Genomic DNA, 22,167 nt, shown 5'->3' on the forward strand with positions numbered 1-22,167 from the left:
TCCCCTGGCAGGTGCCCCAACAACTTTCCTATTTTTCTGGATCTGATTCTGAATGGTCATTCCAGGACACATTAATGAATGAATGAAACGTAAGAATAAGCAGTGCAGGGCACCTGGGTGGCTCAGTGGGTTAAGCCGCTGCCTTCGGCTCAGGTCATGATCTCAGGGTCCTGGGATCGAGTCCCGCGTCGGGCTCTCTGCTCGGCGGGGAGCCTGCTTCCCTTCCTCTCTCTCTGCCTGCCTCTCTGCCTACTTGTGATCTCTCTCTGTCAAATAAATAAATAAAATCTAAAAAAAACAAAAGAATAAGCAGTGCAACTGGGAATTGGAAGTGTAAATTCGGTTGCCTATCGAGGAATGTAATCGACAGCCATCACACTTTGCTGTGTTGTCCATAGAAAGGAACGCAGCTTGGGCCGTACTGGTCTAAGGGCCGGGGTGCCAGAGAGCTATGGATCATTTCTCCCCGAGGGCTGCGCTGGAGCCGGGCCGGAGCCTTTGCCTTTGAGCCGTCTCCATTTGTTCATCCTGCTCTGAGAGACAGCATCGCCTGCACTGTGGGTTGCTCTGGGCTAATGATGGAGGAGTTAGCAGCATGGCCTGGAGTGGCTCTCGGTGGGCTGGAGCCAGCTGACACACGCCACTTAGGTTTCCAAGGAGCCAAGCTGTCCCCACTCACGCACGGCTGATGCACTTGTGGCTAAATGCGTTGTAGCTGGGGGCCCGGTGCCAAATTCAGGGCAGGAAATAGAACGCCACCTCCATCACCAGGGAAACAATGGCCTGCGTGCATGATTTAAGCCAGGGCCAACGAGAAAGCTCAAAGGGACAGTCAGCAGAGGAAGGGAGACCAGAGGGCGGCTTGCAAGGATTTTGTCTTGGGTTATAATCGTTGACAAGCCACTTAACTGCCCACATATTTAAGTTTATCTGAGTATGAGATGGAGGCAACAATATTTACACATCTCACTGGGGACTTAGGAAAACAATATTTCTGACAGACCACTTGGGATCCATGGATGAAAGGTGGTATGTAAGTGCAGATGATAAACTTCCTGTGTGTTTGTGCTTTTAGCAGGTGTGTTAGAGGCATGTAGACCCTCTGGAAAACACCTGTAGAGTCTGATCGAAACCAACAAGTGACAATAAAAGCTAACCGTTTTAGATGCATGGATTTGTCTTTGGTTTTGTGCAGGTTTGGGGAGCTGCATGTATAATTCAGACTTCAGAACCGTGTGCGAACTTATTGCTGTGATGAGTGTTTACGGGTCCTTTGATCCTTTTGAGAATTTTGTAGTTGGGGATTTGTTCTCAAATGTTTGCCAACTTTTCTCTAAAAAAACAAACAACAAACAAACCCCAAGTTACTTTCACTGTGTAGTTTCTGAGTTGCACATGGAGTCTGGAACTTTTGTTTCCAAGTTGCAATGGGCCAAAAATCTGCTTCAATAACAAAGTGCGAAGAGGACTTGTTGCTCTTCCCACCTGGGGTTTGCTGTTTCTGAGAAGTCCTTCCGAACCTGTTATACCTCCTGCATTCTGTTCATTTAAGGCTAAGCAATTGATCTCAGACATCCCTGTAAGGTTTTTAAATGTTGTTTTCTGTCGGGGATGGACCCGAGGGAGTCTATGACTCTGTTCTTAGTTAATTAAACCCCTCTCTGGTGCATATTGTCTCTCTACTAATTCCTGTGGGTCCAAGTAAAAGGTGACTATTATAGAAAAACAAACTTGTTTAATAACACAAATAATACACATTAAAAAATTTAGAATAATTACATGAAAGCAATATGGAAAATAAAGATCATCTACAATTCTCTCATGCAGAATTCACCATACTGGCACATAGGTAGATTTCAAACAAGCATGGGATTCTAATCTATGTACCTGCTGTTTTACGACCTGTTTGGGGGGTGAACTCTTCACTTAGTGGATCTGGGGAGAGCATCCTAAGTCCTTCGAGTCTCTGCAGCGGGGAGGGGTCCTGCTTCTCTTGCAGCCTAGAGGCTGTGCAGGGAATGAGGACCTTAGAGCTTTAGGCAGCCCTTGCTTTCAAAGACTTTCAAAGACTTATTCTCGCAGATGTCACTCCACTTCCTTAGCAGTCCCGTGTTTTGGCAACAGCGTACACCCCAGAACTAGTAAACACTTGCTGATTTTAGCTTCTGTGTGGATGATGATCCTATGCCCTTCCAATCCATTTGCACTCTGCTGTCAGGTGCATTAGTCTCTCCTCCCCCCACCTTATTTTCATGCTAGCAGAACTTGATTAAGGCATAACTTACATACAGTACAAAACACAAATCTTATAGCCTGTGGAATACAGCAGACGGGTATGCACACATGCACACTCCAGTGTGACTGACTACTGCTCAGGATATAAAACATCTCCCAAATCCCCAAAGTGGCTTTGTGTCCTCTCTGAGTTGGTTCCCCATGCCTCAGTAATTATTCCATACATTCCTGATGTGTGAAATATTACTTAATTTAACTAACTAATTAATTAATTTTAACTAATTTAATCATATTATTGCCTACCTAAAAACATTCGATAGGATTGTTGTTCCTGTATTTTGCTGCTTTGGGTCTGAATGTCTCTGCCTCATTTTCTGTGTCCACTCTCTTTGGGGTCCTGCCTGCTGAATCATCTGGGCCTCCGTTGACACCTCCCGATCTGAGGCTAACTTGTGCACTGTCACCCCACCTCCCAGGCTCCATCTGGAGCTCTGTTTCACTCTGAGTCCTCACAAGAACTGCCCTTTCTCTGGCCTCCCCAAATCTCATTCACCAAGGCTCAACTCAAGTCCCATTTCCATGAAATCTTCCCTCTTGGCCAAATTTTTTCTCCATGTTTTTGCCTCCCTCTTACACCTGAATTAGTTAACACCATGTGACTAAGTTTCCATAGAGAGCTGGGGCCTCAGGAGCCTTGCCACTATGCTGTTCCTACTTATGGTCCCTGGTGAGCCTTTCTGTCCTGCAGCAGATGGTTTCCCAAACCCTCCCTTCTGTTCACTCCTGTTCTCTTGCATCTTGGGACTGTCCCCCGTCTCCACTCTGCAACGCTAAACGCTGCTCCCTGCTTGCTATCTATCTCTCCCCTTCTTTCTTTTTTTGCTCTTGGTGCTTTGCTCCCCAGCTCAGCTAAATCCAGCCTTCCAGACCGCAGGTCGCATCTTACCACTCATTTGACACCGAAATGATTTGGTGTCAGATTTGACACCGAAAATCCGAAACCAGTCTTTCCTCGGGGCTAGAGGGAGAGGGGAAAATTTGAGCAGATGAAGAAGGAATTCTTTTTATCAGATACAGGAAGGCTGAAAATACTGACAGAGCTTCTGATTTTGCCCCATTACACCCTACATCCTTTGAGTCAAGGAGTTAGTGACTTTCTCACTTTCTCTGTTGTTCTGAGATGTTCACTTTGCTCCCGCACAGATTTGCTGAGTTCCCACAACACAACAAGAGCTCTGAGCTCACAAGCATTGGCACAATCAAGGGGTTTAAAAGAGATATTGCAGCTAATTGCTTAGCACAGGGTCTGCTTTTGGTAAGACTCAGAAAAGTGAGCTATTATCAAAGGCCTGCAGCCTCTCCCAGTCAAGCCAGGTGAGTCAGGGCCCCAAAATGATGTGTGTGTGTGTGTGTGTGCGTGTGTGTGCGCGTGTCATGGTGAGGAGGGGTCCAGAAACCCTGCTCTGCTGTGGACACAGGCCCTAGAGCTATAGAGTCAAGTCCAAGGTCCAAAGTGGCATAGACTCACAGTGCGAGTCTCAGTCTCTCCATGGGGAAGATGGGGGCTATAATCCATCCGCCTCACATGAGTGTAAATGTGAGCACATGTCAAAGTATTTTGCAGGTGATGACATCTTGCTGTGTGAGCTGGTAGAAGGACCAGCAATGCAACGTCTTGTATGAAACTGGTTGGCCTGATTCCAAATTGCACATACAATTACGTTTCTGAATTGGTACTTGGCAAAGGCAGCCCCCCGGAGACAGAGCCAGGTTCTAGACAGAAGATGTTTTAGTTAGACTCCTTGCAGTTGTAAGCTGACTCCGAGGCTGGCTGCCTGCATTTATATACAGGGTCTGACACTGACTTTGGAAAGTGGCTCAAACCTCAGTTTACTTGTCTGTGAAATGTGGATAATAGTCCCTTCCTCTTATAATGTTGAGGGGTAAAAGGTAATTTATATAAAGTTGTAGCACAGTGCCTGGCACAAAGATGTGCTCGATAAATACTAGTGCTTTTGTTATTTCCTAATAAGTGTTGCCCCGTAAGTGCTGAATGAATGAAGGAACAAATGAATAAAGGAACAAATGAATGGGTACTGGTCTGGATTTGGTTCCTGAGGGTGCTTTTTTGTTCTTCTCTAGTGTTTTCAGGCTGGTCCTTTGTTTAGGCAGGGAACAATGTTGACTAGACTTGGGGGAAAGGAATTGAACAAATAGAAAGGTTTCAAGCCTGGGTAGGAATGTCGGCCACAGAAGATAGGGACGTGTCAGGGGCAAACCTACTGGCCACCTGAGAGCTTGCAGGGGACCCCTCAAGCCCAGGCCAGGCTCCACATAGCTGTCATCTCCCTCTCTGCTTCTTCAGAGAGGCCAGCTTGATTTTGGTTTTGTTCTTAAGCACAGTTCCTGGATTCATCTTGGCAGACTGATGGCTGTTGTTTTAGTATCTCTCTAGACAGCTAGGTGAGACAAATTGTAGAAATTTTTCTATGAAAGAATAAGCATCCAATATGGTACCTGGAAGCCCGAGCCCCTTCACCCCCTCCTCATTTCCACAGAGTCAAGCCTGTGGGACAGAAGCTAATCTGACTACACATATGCATGACACACACACTGATACATGTACACACACATGCATGAACATACACACACACACATACACACACACACACACACACACCCCTCATAAACCCACAGAGTGGGGCAGGAGTTCCACAGCCACTCTGAGGGAGACAGTTTTTGCTATCCTGTCCTGTCTTTGCCACTGACTTACTGTGTGACCTTCAGAAAGTCCCTTCCCCTCTCTGCGCTTCAAATTCTCTGTCTTCAAACTGAAGGAGTTGACCTTTGTGGTCTCTGAGATCCCTCCCATCTCCAAAAGTGGCAGGATTGTGTGAGTTATAACCACAGGGTTGGAATCCTGGCTCCATTGCTTTCTGGGTGGCCTTGGGTGAACCACTTAATTTCTAGATTAATCTTCTCTGTAAGATGGGAATGACAAATAGTAATCTACCCTATAGGGATGTAGTGAAGTTTAAGTAAGTAATGCAGCTAAAAATGCTCAGCACAGCGTGCCTGGTTGGCTCAGTGGGTTAAAGCCTCTGTCTTCAGCTCAGGTCATGATCCCAGGGTCCTGGAATCAAGTCCCGCATCAGGCTCTCTGCTCGGCAGGGAGCCTGCTTTCCTGCCCTCTCTGCCTGCCTCTCTGCCTGCTTGAGATCTCTGTGTGTCAAATAAAGAAATAAAATCTTAAAAAAAAAATGCTCAGCACAGGGTCTGTCTGTGGTTACGCTCAGAAGAGGAAGCTAATAGTAAAAGCATTGTGTGACACTTGTCTGATTCCTGTGTGTGGGGGCAGGTAAGTGGGGGTCCCCAAGTGATGGGTATGTGTAAGCATCTCTGTGTGTGTGTGTGTGTGTGTGTGCATGTGTGTGCGCCAGTGTGTGGAGGGCTCAGTCTCCCATGGAGCACTAAGTGATGGGTATGTGCAAGCATCTGTGTGTGTCTGTGTATGCGTGTGTGTGTGTGCAAGCATCTGTGTGTCTGTGTATGCGTGTGTGTGCGCCAAGGTGTATGGAGGGCTCAGCCTCTCATGTGGTGCTCTGGGAAGATCTGAACAGGGAGCCGTCCCCCCCCCCCCCCCCCCCACCGCTGGAGAGAGCCGAGCTGGAGCCAGCACCTCATCCAGCAGGAGCTGTAGGTCTTATCTTCTCCCTCACGGCAACATGCTGCAGTCTTGGGGCACAGTGTGTCTTTGTTGCTTCCTCAATAGTTCTACTTGCAGAGGCAACGGCTGGACCCTCCTGGCCTGGAGATGACCAGCGAGGTTCCCAGCCGTGCCAGCAGCCCCAGTGAAGAAACGCGGGCCGCCAGCTCATTCTGGCTGATGGGGCTTTCCTCTATCCCAGAGGGCTGCCTGAAGGCAGTGATTCCCAGCTCATCTCCTGGGCTCTGATACCATGGTTCTGGGTTTTGAAAGCAGGTCAGTTCTGCCCTAGGCCCCCTCTCTTCTTTCCTCCTTCCTTGGACCACACAGTGTTTGTTTCACAACTGGACACTTCACTAAGTGATGCAGGAAGTAGGCCCCTGGGAAGCAGATACCGCCTCGCAAACCAGATAACTGAGTGAAGCCTCTGGATGCCTCTGGGGCCTGGGGCAGGGTCAGAGATAAGCGGAAATGCCAGGCTTATCGCTGCTGCCTGAGTTCTGGAGAAATCTCCCTGGCTGGCCAGCCCACCTCATTCCCAGCACTCCGGGCTGCTGGGCATCTCCAGGCAGAGTAAACACTGAGTTGGCACCGTGGCCGCAGCCCCAGGATGGGGACTCTGTGCCCCACTCCGGTACTTCACAGTCCCGGCGCCAGAGGCCAGCAGCGGGCGTCAGATTACATCCAGATATTTGCGGTAAGCGCGGCTCCAGGCGGGTCTGCTTTGAAGTAGGAGCCCTCAGGGACAATTGTTAGGGTCATGGGACTGAGGGAGACTTGGTGACAATTATCCCCCAGACGTAGGTCCTCTTGGACCAAGAACCTCAGTCAGCAGGAAGCTTTGGTTGATGGGTACAGCCTGGGGACGGTCAGTGTGCCCCCCCCCCCCAAGATAACACAGGGTGTAGTAGGCGCACAAGGCCCAGCAGCTGCTAACCCCCAGGTTGTCTGCATTGAACCTAGCGAGGCTTTCTGGGGTTCTGTTTCATCTCTGATTTCCTTTTCTGAATAAGCTCAGCTTTATGGAGGACAGGGTGGCACTTTGTGAGTGCACATCATCTGATGGTGCCACAAGGGAGGTGGCCTGGGTGGGCCGGGCACCTGGGGGCTGATTTAGGCCTGGGGAGATGCCTCCTTCCCCCCCTTGCCCCCACCCCGCAGTGAGGTGGCTCTACACACTGCTGTCCTGTTGGCTGATTAGCTGACCATCTGGAGTGGGGGATGAGTATGGGCTAGTGAGTTCGATTGTCTCTTGTTTTCATGGACTTACCATGTGCCAGGGCCCGTGCTAGGTTTTTCACTTACATGGGGACCCAAACAGCCCCGTGGTTACTGCACCGTCATGTGCCCCCTTTCGAGATGAGGGAAGCTGCCTCCAGAGAGGTTAAGGAAGTTCCAGGTATGCAGCTGGCCTTACAGCTGTTTCATGGGAAGTAGAGAAGGCCATGGGCCTCCATCTCTCAGAAAATGGTCATACCTGATTCTGTTAGAACAAGACCCTCGCTGTGGCATGCTGCAACCTTGTTATAAATATTCACATCCCCTCGCATGCAGTACCTGGACCTCTGCAAAACCTGCTTCCCAGCGGCAAACACCGGCCGCCTTTCAGCTCTTTCGCCTGGCATTTGCCTGCATTTGCCTCTGCGTTCCTCCCCATCAGTTTCCTACCAGATCTGTGTGCTTCCTATGAAGAGAATCGATTCAGCCTTGTCACTCCCCCTCCTTCCCCATCCTAACAACATCCCTGTTTTAACCCCGTGAAGCGGTGACCCCATTATGGCATCATAGTGTGAACAATATTCCGTGAATGCTCTTTCCTGAAAAATAAATCACTTTAGTGCCTCTTTCAAAGAGCGCTTACATTTTTTTTAAACATCTTTGCAAGTCTTAAAATGCTTCCTTCCGTCCTCTGACAAAGATGCAGTGTCTTCAAATCTCGAACCTAGAATTCTACGTCCTGCCTGGATTCCAGAGGCCAGTTGTTTTTAGGATGAGAGGTCTGATATCATCCTGAGTCTAATTCCTTGGGATGTGATTTTTTTTTTTTTCTTTCAGGTTTTGGGGAGCTTTGTAATCTTCTCTCTATCCCTGTGTTCTCAAATTGCATAATGACTGTACTATTTCTTTGATAAATTCCCTCCCGCTTTCTTTTCCCCTTCTGAAACTCCAGGGAATGAAATGTGGGGTTAGGTCCATGGTCTGTCATCTCTTCTCTCCCTAGGTAGGCATCACCATCTTTTTTTTTTTTTTTTTAAAGATTTATTTATTTATTTGACAGACAGAGATCACAAGTAGGCAGAGAGGCAGGCAGAGAGAGAGGAGGAAGCAGGCTCCCTGCTGAGCGGGGAGCCCGATGTGGGGCTCGATCTCAGGACCCTGGGATCATGACCTGAGCCGAAAGCAGAGGCTTTAACCCACTGAGCCACCCAGGCGCCCCAGCATCACCATCTTTTAATTCTCCTTTCTGGGATATTATCTTAACTTTATTTTCTCATCTCCGTATTGGATTTAAAATTTTTAACCCACAGACTTTTAATTTTCAAGACCTCTCTTTTATTCTATGCCTGTTCTTTCTCCATAACACCTTCTTTTTTAATGGGTGGGATAGCCTTTTGCACTTGCCCATGGCAACTAAGGACAGGCTTTTTGAAACTTTCTGCTGTTTCTTCTGTTTCTTGTTTTCTGGGTTTTCTCCAAAGTTATGTTTCTGTTTTGGGGGACTCTCCATTTCATCACGGGGGCTTTGTTTGACTACCAGGCGATCATTTCTTATCTGGGCATATTTCAGAATAAGGCACAAAAAACTGGGTGAGAGGTTGAAGCTTGTTGACTGGCTGGCCTGTTGAGGATGGTCAGATGAGGGGGTCCCAGGAATCGCCAGTGCCAGCATATAGAACTGTTGTATTATGGACCATCGAATTTCTCCAGAAACTGACCTCTCTTCTCCAGGGAGAGTGGGGCCTCTCTTGGCTGTGCCTGTTCTGTGCAGAGGTGGTGAAGGGGGAGAGTCACTGCTTTGGAATGGACTCCTAAGCCTTGCATTTCTGCTCCCCTCTTAGTCCACCTGGGACCTCAGGGTCCACAGTGCCTCTGGGGTTGTACAGGGAAAGCCGGCTGTCACCAGAAAGGCCACGTAAGAGTCTTGGGTTTGGTGTGGGCTGATCCCAGCCTATGGCAAACAGAGGTCAGTCTGTGTTTTTCTGCGAGTGCATCAGCTGTCCTGTCTTCACCCAAGAAAGATGAAGTGTCATTGGATTTGCTACTCTGTACCCATCCAGCAGGACTGCCTCTTCTCTGGTCTGTGCTCACTTGGCTTGAGGGGTGGAATGCCTCTTCTCTCCTCTGGGCAGGCACCATTGCCCCCGAAAGAATAGCCCATGGTTCTTGCTATGTCCTGTACATCAGGGAGAGTTGAAAAGAAGCCATGCCTCAGCCCTCACAGAACTCATTTCTCCTCTAAGCAGAGAAATGTAAGGGATTCAAAGCTGGTCCTCCTGGCTGCTCTTTTTCATCAAAGAAGCCTCCAGGATTTCACCTGTTGGCATATTTCGAACTTTTCCTCAGAAGGTCCCAGAGCTTACTTCTGGGAATTGTCAAGGTGTTCTGCCCTGTACTTTTTTGTTCTGGGAAACCCTAGCTGCAGTTTCCCCCTTCCCCAAGTCTCCCGAAACTCAGTCCAGCCTCCTGCTCAGCCAGGGTCCCCCCTTAGCTCATTCTTTCCATACGGTTGTATTGAATACCCTGCACTTGCCAGGCATGTTGGTGCACTGGGGGACTGAGGCAAGCCCAGTGACTATTATGGGCTCAGAAAACTTCCAGGGGGTTCTAGAACAGTGACGATCGCAGCAGGCACATTTCTACAACACCAGCTGACTTGCAACCCCTTGTTGCTTCAGGGAGACCTGGGACAAATCCTTCTGTAATTTAAATAATTAGCTTTCAAAATAGATGTGTGTCTGGGATGTTTGTTTTTCTTTGGGTTCAGCTGGACTTTCAGGATCTGTGTCCAGACTTTATTAAGCCCAGGCTTGACTGGATGTAGGCTGCTCAGAAGGTCCCCTGCAGCAGCTGCCTGTGGTTCACGCTGGTGGAAACTCCTTTCTGGAAGCTGGTCTGTCTCTTTCAATTACCCCTACCTGCTGTAGGGCAGACATGGAACTGGTGTTAGAACCAGAGATTTCTCTAGGGCGCCGCTTCCCAAAGAGTGATCTAGGGACCCCTCGTCCCACAGAGCAGTATGAGGAGATAAGTGCAGGGGAAGGAGGGATTCCCTGGTCAGGCGCTGCTTTCTTTCTTTGGCAGATGAGGTCCATGGAAGGGCATTGTGAATCCCCGAGAGGAGCTGGAGCACAGCGTTCCCCAAATTTCTTTTTCCAAGGAGAGCTTATTTATGTATTTGTTTTAAATCACATTGCTCTAAGAGACCAAGGTTCTTTTGAGCTCCAGGCCATTCTGCCACTGACACCCAGGACTATGCCTCAGAAATGGGTCTGGATTTCTACCCAGACGGCTGAGGGCAGCTATCCTGGCAATGCGACGGGTAGTGAGGGGTTGGTGGTCAGTCAAGCTGCACGTGTCTAGCTGGCACCTCGTGCTTGCGAGTCCCCTGTAGCTTAAAATAGCAAAATGACTTAAGGGTGTTTTCAGATGTCAGATTTCCAGGTCAAAGTTCATTCTCATGATTGCTTTTATTCAGAAGGAGGAAACTCAGCAGGTCACTAAAGACACCTCCCTGCCCCCACACCGCGGGGCCAGCCAGCATTGACAAAGCTGCGTTAGCCTCAGGAGGCCTTGGGCTGGGATGACCTTGGACAAATTCCCTCTCCCTTAACTTTTTCTGTAGGAGGACCTGGAAGAAAATGTCAGTCAGTGGCTCCCCAGCGGCCTAGGGACTCTGTGGTGACTCCTGGTGCCCCACCTCAGTGTCAGCCTGAGCATCTCCTTTATCTGCTTTATTTATCGATGCTTCTGTAACAGTTCCATTTGAACCAAGGGTTTTGAAGCTAAAACGTTTGGAAACTACAGGAAACCCAGCCCCCTGTGCCCTCTAGGCTGCTACTATGTCTGTTTAAGCATAGAGAGATTGGGTGCCCCACATCTGCGTGTGTAGTCAGTGCTGGAGGAGTAGTGTAGGGGGTGAGGTGGGGTGGGGGATAGCAGGAGACCCCTGGCAGCTATGCTCCAGAGGGATCTGTGTAGAACATGACCTGAGGGATGGCACCTGGCGAGTAGCCTAAGCCATTTTCCCTCACTTTATTTTTAGGTACAAGCAGCTAGTGACTGAGGGCCCATTGTGGGGAGGGACCTGAAGGTACACCCCACAGGCAGCCCAAACACTTATTTGGGGGCACCTGCAAAGTAGGGGCGCCAGAAATTTGATTTTAATTTGCAGAAGCATCAACACTTTTATCATGGCAAAAATCAGAATGGCCTCACATTTATTTATTTATTTTTTCTTTGTGAATTCAGTGTTCGGGGCAGGCAGGATACTGTGTGCGCCACAGAGCTTTGGACCGCTAAAGGTCTTACCCTGCCTGGTGATCCCTGAGGCCCCTTGTAAAGTCCAGCATTCTGGTTCATTACCTAAAGGACCCCCTTTCTTCTAACCTTTCATTTCAACTATCCAAACCCCTGCCTGCCTTGGGCAGATTCTTAAAATATTTGCCCATCAGCACCCTCTCAGAGAGGAATGTCAAATGCTGCCGTGATGTCAAAAGGGCCCCAAGGAGAAGCGCCTTGCCAAAACCCAGCCTGTCACTCGTGGCCCCGGCAGAGTGGGAGATAAGCAAAGGCAAAGGCTCAGAGAGAGACTGGTTCCCTGGGCTCCCTAAACCACCCAGAGGATCTGTGTGGGTTGGCGCTGCAGGGCGAGACTGTTAGCTGTCAAGAACAATGAATTGCCAGGTACCACCGCCCAAGTAAAAGCCAGGAGTCTGAGGCTCTTCTGATTCCTCGCCCTTGTCAAGCCCGCATCAGGATGTCCGGAGCCTCCAAGGAGGGCCTGGAGACCCGAGGGCTGCCGGTGTCAGGCAAGGCCTGCTTAACCACCATGGACAAAAAGCTTAATGCGCTAAATGAGAAGGTGGACAAACTCTTGCATTTCCAAGAAGATGTCACGGAGAAACTGCAGTGTGTGTACCAAGGAATGGGCCATCTGGAGCAAGGCCTACACCGGCTGGAGACCTCTCAGATTCTGGGTCCGGGTGGGTCTGACCATACTCCTCCAGCTGACTCACAGGCTGGGTGGCCGGAGGTCCTGGAGCTGGTGAGGGCTGTGCGGCAGGAGGCTGCCCAGCATGGCGCCAGGCTTGAAGCCCTGTTCAGGATGGTAGTGGCCGTGGACAAGGCCATAGCTTTGGTGGGGGCCGTGTTCCAGAACTCGAAGGTGGTGGATTTCATCATGCAAGGGAGTGTCCCCTGGAGGAAAGGAAGCCTGGCTGATGGCCCTTTGGAGGTTGGTTCCTGCTTCCTTACCCCTGTACCCTTCTGGCTGAAAGGGAGACCCCGTGGTCCTGGTGGGGATGCTAGCCAGACGTCTAGGCTTAGAAGCACTAGGAAGTCTTGTTTCCTTCCTGTGCCATCTGCATGATCTGTTGATGGGGAAGAGGAGAGACTGAACCTTAATGGTCACAGGTAGATTTCCAGACAGGTCACTGACAGGCCGCTCTTCCTAGGGAAAGGAAGAAGCAGTGCCTCAGTGAGGTCTGCGGGGGCCTTGGGCAGCTTCAGAGCAACTAGAAGTGGGGGTAAATGGGTCATTAGGGAGAGGAGGACAGTGAAGCTTGTTGGATGTACGAGTGACTTCTTTTTGCTCCTTTCTGTTTTGTCACACCTAGAGTGAGAAACAGGTGGGAGCCAATTTGCCCCAACAGAACCCCTCTTTTAGAACCCTCCCCTTCCTGTCCCTAACCTATGCTGGGTCCCAGAGTGGGCGGAGTGTGCAGCTGCTTGTTGGAAGATGAGTGTTGACAGTGACCCCCGGGGGACAGAGGCCATGAAGGAGCCGGAGCCTGGGGGTGGAGTGTGGCATTTCTGGGAGCGGCTGTTCCCTAGGATTGCATAATCAAACCCGCTGGCTAATGGAAGTTTGGCTGGGGTGTGTGTGTGTGTGTGTGTGTGTGTGTGTGTGTTTATGTGTGTGGTGTATGGAGGCAATACTGTTTGGGAGGGAACAGCTAAGAGTCAGCCACTTAGCAACCTTCAGACGGCCTGGAGCCACCATTTCAGATCACTGTAGTTATCCACCAACCTCTGGAAAGAGATAAGGTGGGGTCTACAGGAGGCCGTGCTGCACTCTGTGTCAGCTCCGAGGCTTTCACAGGAGCAAGGCTTCAGGAGTGTGCCTTCTTTCCTCATCCCCAGCCAGGCCAGAGCTCACCCTGCTGACCCCTTCCCCCATCCCTGCCCTACAGCCTTGGCCAAGGTATGCCCCTCCCCCACCCAGCTCCCCACTTTCTGCACCTCTCCTATGAGTCTTGCCTGCAGGGGAGATGTGACCTTCTGCTTTTTCACTGATAAGCAACCTGGACTTTATATTTATTTATTTATTTTTTAAAGGGGGAGAAGGGAGCGCCTGGGTGGCTCAGTGGGTTAAGCCGCTGCCCTCGGCTCAGGTCATGATCCCAGGGTCACGGGATCGAGTCCCGCATCGGGCTCCTTGCTCGGCAGGGAACCTGCTTCTCTCGCTACCTCTGCCTGCCTCTCTGCCTGCTTGTGTGTACTCGCTTGGTCTCTCTCTCTCTGGCAAATAAATAAAGGGGGAGAAGGTGAAGTGGGGGAGGGGCAGAGGAGAGAGAATTTTTTTTTTTTTTTTAAGATTTTATTTATTTATTTGACAGACAGAGATCACAAGCAGGCAGAGAGGAGGAAGCAGGCTACCTGCCAAGCAGAGAGCCCGATGTGGGGCTCGATCCCAGGACCCTGGGATCCAAGCTGAAGGCAGAGGCTTTAACCCACTGAGCCACCCAGGCACCCTGAGAATTTTTTTTAAAGATTTTATTTATTTATTTGACACAGAGAGAGAGGTCTCAAGTAGGCAGAGAGGCAAGCTAAGTAGGCTCCCTGCTGAGCAGAGAGCCAGCCGGATGCAGGGGCTTGATTTCAGGACCCTGAGATTGTGACCTGGGCCGAAGGCAGAGGTTTAACCCAATGAGCGACCGAGGCCTGAAAGAAAGAAAGAGAGAGAGAGAGAGAGAATTTTAAGCAGGCTTCACACCCAGCTTGAACTCACAACCCTGAAATCATGACCTGGGCCAAAATCAAGAGTCAGATGCTTAACTGACTGAACCACCCAGGTGTCCCATCAACCTCAGCTTTAAAGAAAATTACTGTGATATGATTTATGCATGTGGTAAAAGACATTCATGGGGGGCTCCTGGGGGATTCAAATGGCTAAGCAGTTACGCGCCTGCTTCGTATGGTATAAAGAGCACGTGTTCCTCCTACTCCAGCCCCCAGGCCCTAGGACTACCCTCCTCCCCAATGCAGTTATAGGTGCCTGTTTCCCGCAGAACCTCCCAGACAGAGTCTGTTTATCTGTAAACACCACCTCTTGATTTTAACTCAAATACTAATCACCTTATTCTGGCCTTGATTTTTTTTTTTTTTTGACTTAATGTATTTTGGGCACTATTTCATATGTACACATAGAAAGCTTCCTCGTTCTTAAAGTTGTAGTGTGCCCCAGTTGGGGGATGTGTCTTAATTTGCTAACCAGCCCCACATCATTGTTTGGCTATATTATTTGTCATTTTTAGCTATTATAAATAACGGTGCAGTGAATATCCACAGAAGTGTGAGCTTATCTCTACCATACACTCCTAGAAGTGGCAGGGTGAAGCCAAAGGGTAAGGTTGTGTACATAAAGCCAAACTGACCTTCAAAGGAGTTATTTCAGTTTAGTCTCCTGTTGGTAGCATACAGGAGGGCTTGTTGCCTCCCGTTTAGCTAACAAAACATATTATCCAACTTTTTAATTCTTTGCCTGTGTGGTGATTGAAAACTGAGATCTTACTGAGCATGTGTTTTTTTTTTTTTTTAGCACTTTGAAAATTTTTTCAAAATACGAATTTTTTTATATGAAAATTTTCAAACATTTATAAAAATAGAGATTAGTATCATGAACCCTACAAACCCGTAACAGGAGGCCAATGTTATTGCATGTCTTCCCCACTGACTTCCGTCTCTCTAGATTATTTTGAAGCCAATCTGAGACATTGGATCATTTCCTCCACAAACATCAGCACTTATATCTAGAAATTAAGGCATCTTTTAAAAAAATGTAATTACAATACCATTATCATGACTAAAGAGTAAACAGTAATTTAATGTTACCAAAGTCAGTGTGCGAATTTTCCTAATTGTCTTATGCTTTATTTTCCTTTGTTTATTTGAATCAAGATTCAAATAAGACAACTGATTATATGCCTTCTAGTGCTAATTCTTTTTCTTTAACTCATAAAAAATTTACAACTCTTCATTATGGAAAATATCAAACATAACAAGAAATAGATAGAATGATATACCTTGTAGTTTTTTTTTTTTTTTAAAGATTTTATTTATTTATTTGACAGACAGAGATCACAAGTAGGCAGAGAGGCAGGCAGAGACAGAGAGTGGGGGAAGCATGCCCCTTGCTGAGCAGAGAGCCCAATGCAGGCCTCGATGCAGGGCTGGATCCCAGGACTCTGGGATCATGACCTGAGCCGAAGGCAGAGGCTTTAACCCAATGAGCCACCCACGCGCCCCTACCTCATTATAGTTTTCATTTGTATTTGTTTTACTAGAAGTTTCAGCATCTTTTTTTTTTTTAATGTTTTGACTTTTTAAAAATGTATCTTTTTAAAAATTTATTTTTAAATTTCTTCTCAGTGTTCCAGAATTCATTGTTTATGGAAGTTTCAGCATCTTTCACAGATTTAAAACCTTTTGTATTTTTCTGTAGCACCGGGTGATATGTAGAAGTGTTGAATCACTATATAGTTTTGTTTTGCTTTTTATTTTTTAAAAGATTTTATTTATTTATTTGTGAGCTACAGAGAGAGGGAGCATGAGTGGAAGAGAGGGGCAGAGGGAGAGGGAGAGGGAGAAGCAGACTCCCCACTGAGCAGGGAACCCCGATGTGGGGCTCTGTCGCAGGACCCTGGGATCATGACCCATAAGACAGACGCTTAACCAAGTGAGCCACCCAGGAACCCCTTGAATCATTATATTGTACACCTGAAACTAACATAACACTATATATTTATTTATTTATTTATTTGACAGACAGAGATCACAAGTAGGCAGAGAGGCAGGCAGAGAGAGAGAGGGGGAAGCAGGCTCCCTGCTGAGCAGAGAGCCCGATGCGGGGCTCGATCCCAGGACTCTGAGATCATGACCTGGGCTGAAGGCAGAGGCTTAACCCACTGAGCCACCCAGGTGTCCCATAACACTGTATAATAACTCTACTGGAATTAAAAAATGTTTAAGAAGTCAAAAAAAAAAAAAAGGGAAAAAGAAAAAAGAAAAAAGAAAAGAAAATGGTGTCGGGAGTTTGTGAAGGTCCTCCTTGAGTCTTCTGAAGCGCCCAGCAGGATATCATTTTGGTTGTCACAATGAATTAGATTATTACTAAAAGTTAGGTGCTCTTTCCTGAAGGACAGGGTCAGGCTCAGCCAGGCCTGGGTCCAAATCATAAGCAAGCTGTTCAGAAGACACCAGTTCTCTAGAATGGTGTCGAGGGTCTCTTTTCCTTCCTCTGAGTGAGCCCTGAAGACATGACGCAGCTGTGTGTGTGTGTGTTTGCGTGTGTTTGCATGTGTGTGTGTGTGTCTACCTACACCAAGAGCGGAGGGAGGGAGAGGACATGCTGAGCCCAACAAGGTCTGCCAAAGGACAGTTTGTTCGAGTCCCTCTCTACCGGGGTGAAACAGGAGGCGTCCCGTGATAATGCTTCCAGTTCCCCCAGCTCCGGGGGTGGCAGGACCGAGTCTGCAGAAAGAGGTCCAGGGAGCGGTCTCTGCTGAGTAAGGGGATCCGGGTCACCTTGATGGCGCTGTGTTAATCACGATGACAACAGCTGGTGTTTATTTATTAAGTGCCTGGCACATGCCAGGTGCAAGGCTAGGTGTTCCCATGGTGCTGTTACCCTCAAAAGGACAGAACTTGGTGTGCTGGAATCCCAAAGGGATGAGCAGGTAGTAGGATTGAGAGAAGTGGGTATAGCATAGGAAAAAAAAGTGGAACCAACCCTTCTCAGTGCCGGGGAGGCATTCTAAAGTTGTGAGGACTGGTGCCCCAGTTAGTGGGAACTGCTCCAGCCGATTTTTGCCGTGAGCTTAACATTGTCAGATCTTCAGATTTTTTTTTTTAAAGATTTTATTTATTTATTTGATAGACAGAGACCACACGCAGGCAGAGAAGCAGGCAGAGAGAGAGAGGGAAGCAGGCTCCCTGCTGAGCAGAGAGCCCGATGCGGGGCTCGATCCCAGGACCCTGAGATCTTGACCTGAGCCGAAGGCAGCGGCTTAACCCACTGAGCCACCCAGGCGCCCCTAATCAGTTTTATTAAGGCATAATTTACATACAATAAATGGCACACACCACACAAAGTACGTGTGAGTACACAGTTCAACAAGTATATACACCACAATGAGAATAGAGAACAATCCTAAGCCCCGAAAGGGAACTTAGAATTTTAATGTAAAAATCTCCTAGATTTAAAGTGTTGATAACGAATTTAAAAATTGAAAATGCTGTGTGGGCCAAACAAAATGTGTCTCAAGCTCATTTGGGCTCCAGTTGGGGCATCTGTGGGTGAGGCCAGGGAAAGGGCCTTCAGGGGTGAGTGCCTTGATCAGACCTGCTGGTGTGATAAGGACCAGGAGGAGTCTTAGGGGCTGTCCCCAAGTCTTAAAACCTTTAGAAGCACCAGAGGGACCCAGCAAGGAGTCAGGTCCTATAGAAATATTTATACTTAGAAATACTGAATGTTCCTACCATTTCAGGAGTAAGCGCACTGGCCTGGTACAGAGCACTCAGAGTTAAAGGAAGAGCTGCTGAGAGCTTCTCTGGGCCTTACACATTTGATCCGTCCCTCAATCCGTTGGCTCTTTGAAGACAGAGTGCTCCCTGTCTCAGGCAGGTCAAAATCCCTAGAGCTACCGAGCACTTACCATGCGCTGGGCACATTAGTCAGGACATTCCACAGATCAACTCCTCCAAACCTCTTACTAACTCTACGAAGCAGATAACATTATTCTCGCCATTTCACAGATGAGGAAAGGGAGGCTGAGGGGTGAAGATGCGGTTTAAACCCAGCAGGGTCTGGCTCCAGAGTCAAGAGAGGCTGTGCTTCCGGCCACGCTACTGTATAGTAAAGGGGTGACGGTAGGAGGCACCAGCTCCCTGGCAGGCATTATTAATTGATGGGGGCACTCTTCCAGCCCTCCTCCTTGCCCCTAGCCCCCTAAACAGGCATGGGTCAATCTGACTTTAGGATCCAAGCCAAGCCAGCACTGTAATAGCCATGACTGAATGATCTGAATTGACACTTGAAATTTATCTTCCATCCCTGGTCTAAGTATTTTGACGTCCAGTCCATTAAGAAGCCGCGTCAGGTCTTTCCCTTACTGGCAATGTAAGGACACATTAGAAAGAATTTGTGACTTTGTGTCTTTATCTCTAGAATGGCAGTAGCAATATCTATCCTCTAGTATTACCGTGAGACCAGGTGAAGTAATCTAAATACTTCTACCTCAAGCACATGGTAGGTGTTCAGCCAATGTCTGTGTCCTGAATAATGACGTTGATGATGATGATTGTTCTTTCAGAACAAAGATCGAGTGGAAGAGAAAGGAGCAAAGCCAAAGCATGCGCTGAGCACCAGAGCTGTGCAAGCTGAGATCAGGGGGCCTTGGGAAGGTGAGTGGGGTCCTGTTTGCTGTGTTCCATGATGCACACATCATGGTTTCAGAATAAAAAGATATTTTTTATTTTTTCCTTTTTAAATCTATTTAACTAATTTTTAAATTTCCTTTATTTATTTTCCCCCGTTTCATTTTTCTTTTATCCTTTGTATATATTCCACTATACATTGCTGTTTTAAGTCACTTGGACTAGCTCTTTTCTGCGTAAGCTATGCCACTAACTTGAATCTCAGGTCTATTTCACTTTGCTCTACATCTTTGTGGATTGCTTTTATTCAAGTTTCATTTTCTTGTACAATTTTGGGTAATATTGACATGGTTCTGAAGTCAAATGGACAAAACAAGGGGTATTAAGAGAAGTCTGGCTTTTCTTTTTTCCTCCCTTGCACATGGAAGCATTCACAAAATTTTTTGTCTTTCTTTGTGTGTCCTTAGCCATGTTATCAGTGGTTATACACATGCTCCTGCATGTGCACATTCGTGCGCGCACGCGCGCACACACACACACACACACACACACATCCTCCCTTCCTAGAGAAACAGAAGCACACCAGACCCACTTTTCTCCACCTGATTCTTTTCCACTTACAGTACATCTTGAGATCAGTCCATGGCCACATCTGGAGATATTCGTGTCTATTTTCTATGGCTGTGCAGTTTCTGGGTGCTGGGCCGTGGTTTAGTCAACCAGCCTCCTACTCTTGGTCACTTGGGTTGTTTCCAGTCTGCCTATTATAAACATGTTTCCCTGCATGGCCTTTGCATATCCTTTGCAGTATCTTTAGGCTCGACTCATCCATATAGAAATGCATTTTTATGCTGCTGATTTTCCTGTAGAGAGCCAGAAGGCGAACCTGCCAGAGGGGACAGAGGAGAGGCTGACCCCCGTCAATGCTTCCGAGATAGGATCTGACCTCCCCACCCAAGCAGAGGCCCAACCAGGGCAGGAAGAAGGAGTTCCTGGCCCAGCCCAAGTGCCCCTTGGCCTCCTGCCGCTGCACACAGAGGCCGAAGCCAAAGCTCCTGGAGCATTCACTGAGAGCCCTGGGACTGGCCTGGAATTGTCTGCAGCATCCAACAGGGTCAGTGAAGCCTCCACAAGCCAGGAAGCTTTACCCAGTACAGACCAAGGATCGTCATTCAGCGGGCCTGACCCGCAGCCCTCAGAGGCAGGCGTGAGGCTCACTCCAGGGCTGCCAGCTCAAGCCAAGGCAGCTCATGGTGGTAGAGAAACGCCTGCCAGGTAAGGGGTGCTCCTCCATGCTGGGCAGGGCGGGAATTAACGGCAGCCCCTCAGCGGGAGCACGACCAAGGGGCTAGCTGCTGGGATAGAGTGCCCACTGTCTGCCGCGCTGGCTAGCTTCTTGAGGGCAAGACAGGAGAAGGTGTAGGCACTGCTTTTGGGAATTTTGAGCACTGTTTCTCACCTGGTGCCCATTCAAATTGCCTGAAAGCAATTTTTTTTTATATAATTTTTTAATTTTTTATGCCTGAAAGCAATTTTTAAAATACCAATGCCCAGAGAGTCTGATTTCTTCCGTCTGGAGTGCAGCTCACCTACGCTTCCTTCCTGCCTTCTTCCTTCCCTCCCTTCCTCCCTGTCTTTTTTTTTTTTTTTTTTTTACAAGCTCCTTGGGTGATTCCTATATAGAGCAGGGCTGAGAACCACCAGCTCTCAGAGCAGTTGTAATAGCTACAAGCTGGGGCTCACGGCACAATCCTAGGAGCTGGCACTGGCCACAGATTTCACAGACCACGTCTTGCTGTATTCTCACAACATCCCAGGAGGCAAGTGAGGAAATGAGGAAATGGGCTGAGACCGCCCTACAGCTAGGGAGTCACAAAGCTGAGATCTGAATCCAGGTTTCTGGACTCCAGCATCTGCTCCCAACCACTGTACCCCGCTGCCTCCTCAGGTCAGCATGTAATTAGGTCCCAAATACTAAGTGGAGGAGAAAAGGATGGGGATTCACAGGGAGGCTGGAATAGGCTGAGTCCATCCAGTAGGGCTTTCAAGACTATTATACCTGGGGTCCTGAAGGTGGGATTGTGCCCTCGGAACACAGCCTCTGGACCAGCACTCGGCCCTCAGCAGACACAGGGCAGGATAATGAAGAGCCAGAGGCTGCTGACTGCCAAGCTCTCTCTAGTCCTATGTTCCTAGGCCTGTGGAACAGTGCTTTGAGCCCCCAGGACGGCCCACGGAAGTATATTGTGCTTCCCTGTCTTAAGAGGGTCTGGTGCCCTCCTGCACCTGCCCGGGGTTGTCCTTATCTGTAACATAGCCCCATCCCTGCTCTAGGCCTGCTGCAGGGAGGGGGGCTGATGTCTGTGTGCTAGGGCAACTGGCAGAAAAGCCCCCATCATTTGTCTGCCTTTGTTCTGGAAGGAAATGAGAGCCTCTGGGAGAGCTTAACCAACTAAAAGGAGGAATTCCTGGTAGGCTTCCCTGGATCCTGGTCAGGGCTGTAAACATGGACTTTAGGGATAGGGGTGGACTTTCCATGAACTTGTTAGGGGCCCCCAAAAGATTCTGCATGAGGGGAAAGTTCTCTATGTCAGTTTTAGCCGTTCTCTGAATTTCAGGCGCACTAGACTGGCCACCGGGCTCAGGAAGTAGAGAGATCACTACCTGCCTGTCCTCAGCTAGCACATGAGTATATTTTGAGAAGATGAGTTTAAAGTCAAGCATCCACTCTGATGGGCCGAGGCTGCCTGTGTCGAGGCTGCTAAGGCCCTAGCAGCAGGTGGAGGAGCACAGTGCTGGAAGTGGTCAGCGGCGTCTGCCCCGGGTGCACCGTGCAGCAGCAGGACAGAAAGCCTTGGGCGCTCGACGGCATGGGAATGCGTGGCCGTGCGTTGGGGTCATCCCATGCCCTGCTCGGTGTGAAGACCAAGTGGGACAGCAGTGACTCTTGGCTTCATCAGCCGGTCACCTGACCACCTGGATACTCTTCCAGCAACTGGCTTCCTGCAGTTCCCATGGCCCTCAGCAGAGACGAGACCCGAGCCAGGCTTGGATGCCACCCTTCGCACCTACCCTGTCATCACCAACCCACACTCACTCCTCCCAAGGGGTGCAGGGCTGCAGGGTGTGTGGCTTCGGCTGCCTCCTGCCCAAGGCTGGCTGTGGACAGGCTTGTACTGAGTCAGGGGCATCCAGGAGTAGGTGCTGCTTTCAGAAGACTGGCTGCAGCTCAGGGAGGCGGCTGGGCCTTCAACGTCTGGGGAAAAGCCTCACTTTTTTTTTTTTTTTTTGGTCATCATGGTGAAAAAACACATAAAGTAACATTTACCAACTGAACCGTTTGTAAGTGT

At 48.7% G+C, this 22,167-nt stretch overlaps 1 protein-coding gene across 4 annotated transcripts in view; it reads left to right on the top strand.

The window, feature by feature from the left end:
* Window positions 1-816: 816 nt before the first annotated feature.
* MYLK3 (myosin light chain kinase 3) overlaps window positions 817-22,167 on the top strand; it is a 46,092-nt gene continuing 24,741 nt past the window's right edge. The window contains exons 1-3 of one of the 4 annotated variants that reach the window (XM_059150866.1): window positions 817-1,033; window positions 18,754-18,844; window positions 19,687-20,092. In XM_059150866.1, coding sequence (XP_059006849.1) covers window positions 1,016-1,033; window positions 18,754-18,844; window positions 19,687-20,092 — 515 coding nt within the window. In that variant the 5' untranslated portion in view covers window positions 817-1,015. Of the gene's footprint in view, window positions 1,034-6,459; window positions 6,639-11,506; window positions 12,396-18,753; window positions 18,845-19,686; window positions 20,093-22,167 lie in introns of those variants that run through there. The other 3 variants (XM_059150864.1, XM_059150865.1, XM_059150863.1) reach the window with 3 other exon arrangements.

The sequence above is a fragment of the Mustela lutreola genome, chromosome 16, assembly GCF_030435805.1.
Source record: "Mustela lutreola isolate mMusLut2 chromosome 16, mMusLut2.pri, whole genome shotgun sequence".
In the NCBI taxonomy this organism is placed as follows: domain Eukaryota; kingdom Metazoa; phylum Chordata; class Mammalia; order Carnivora; family Mustelidae; genus Mustela; species Mustela lutreola.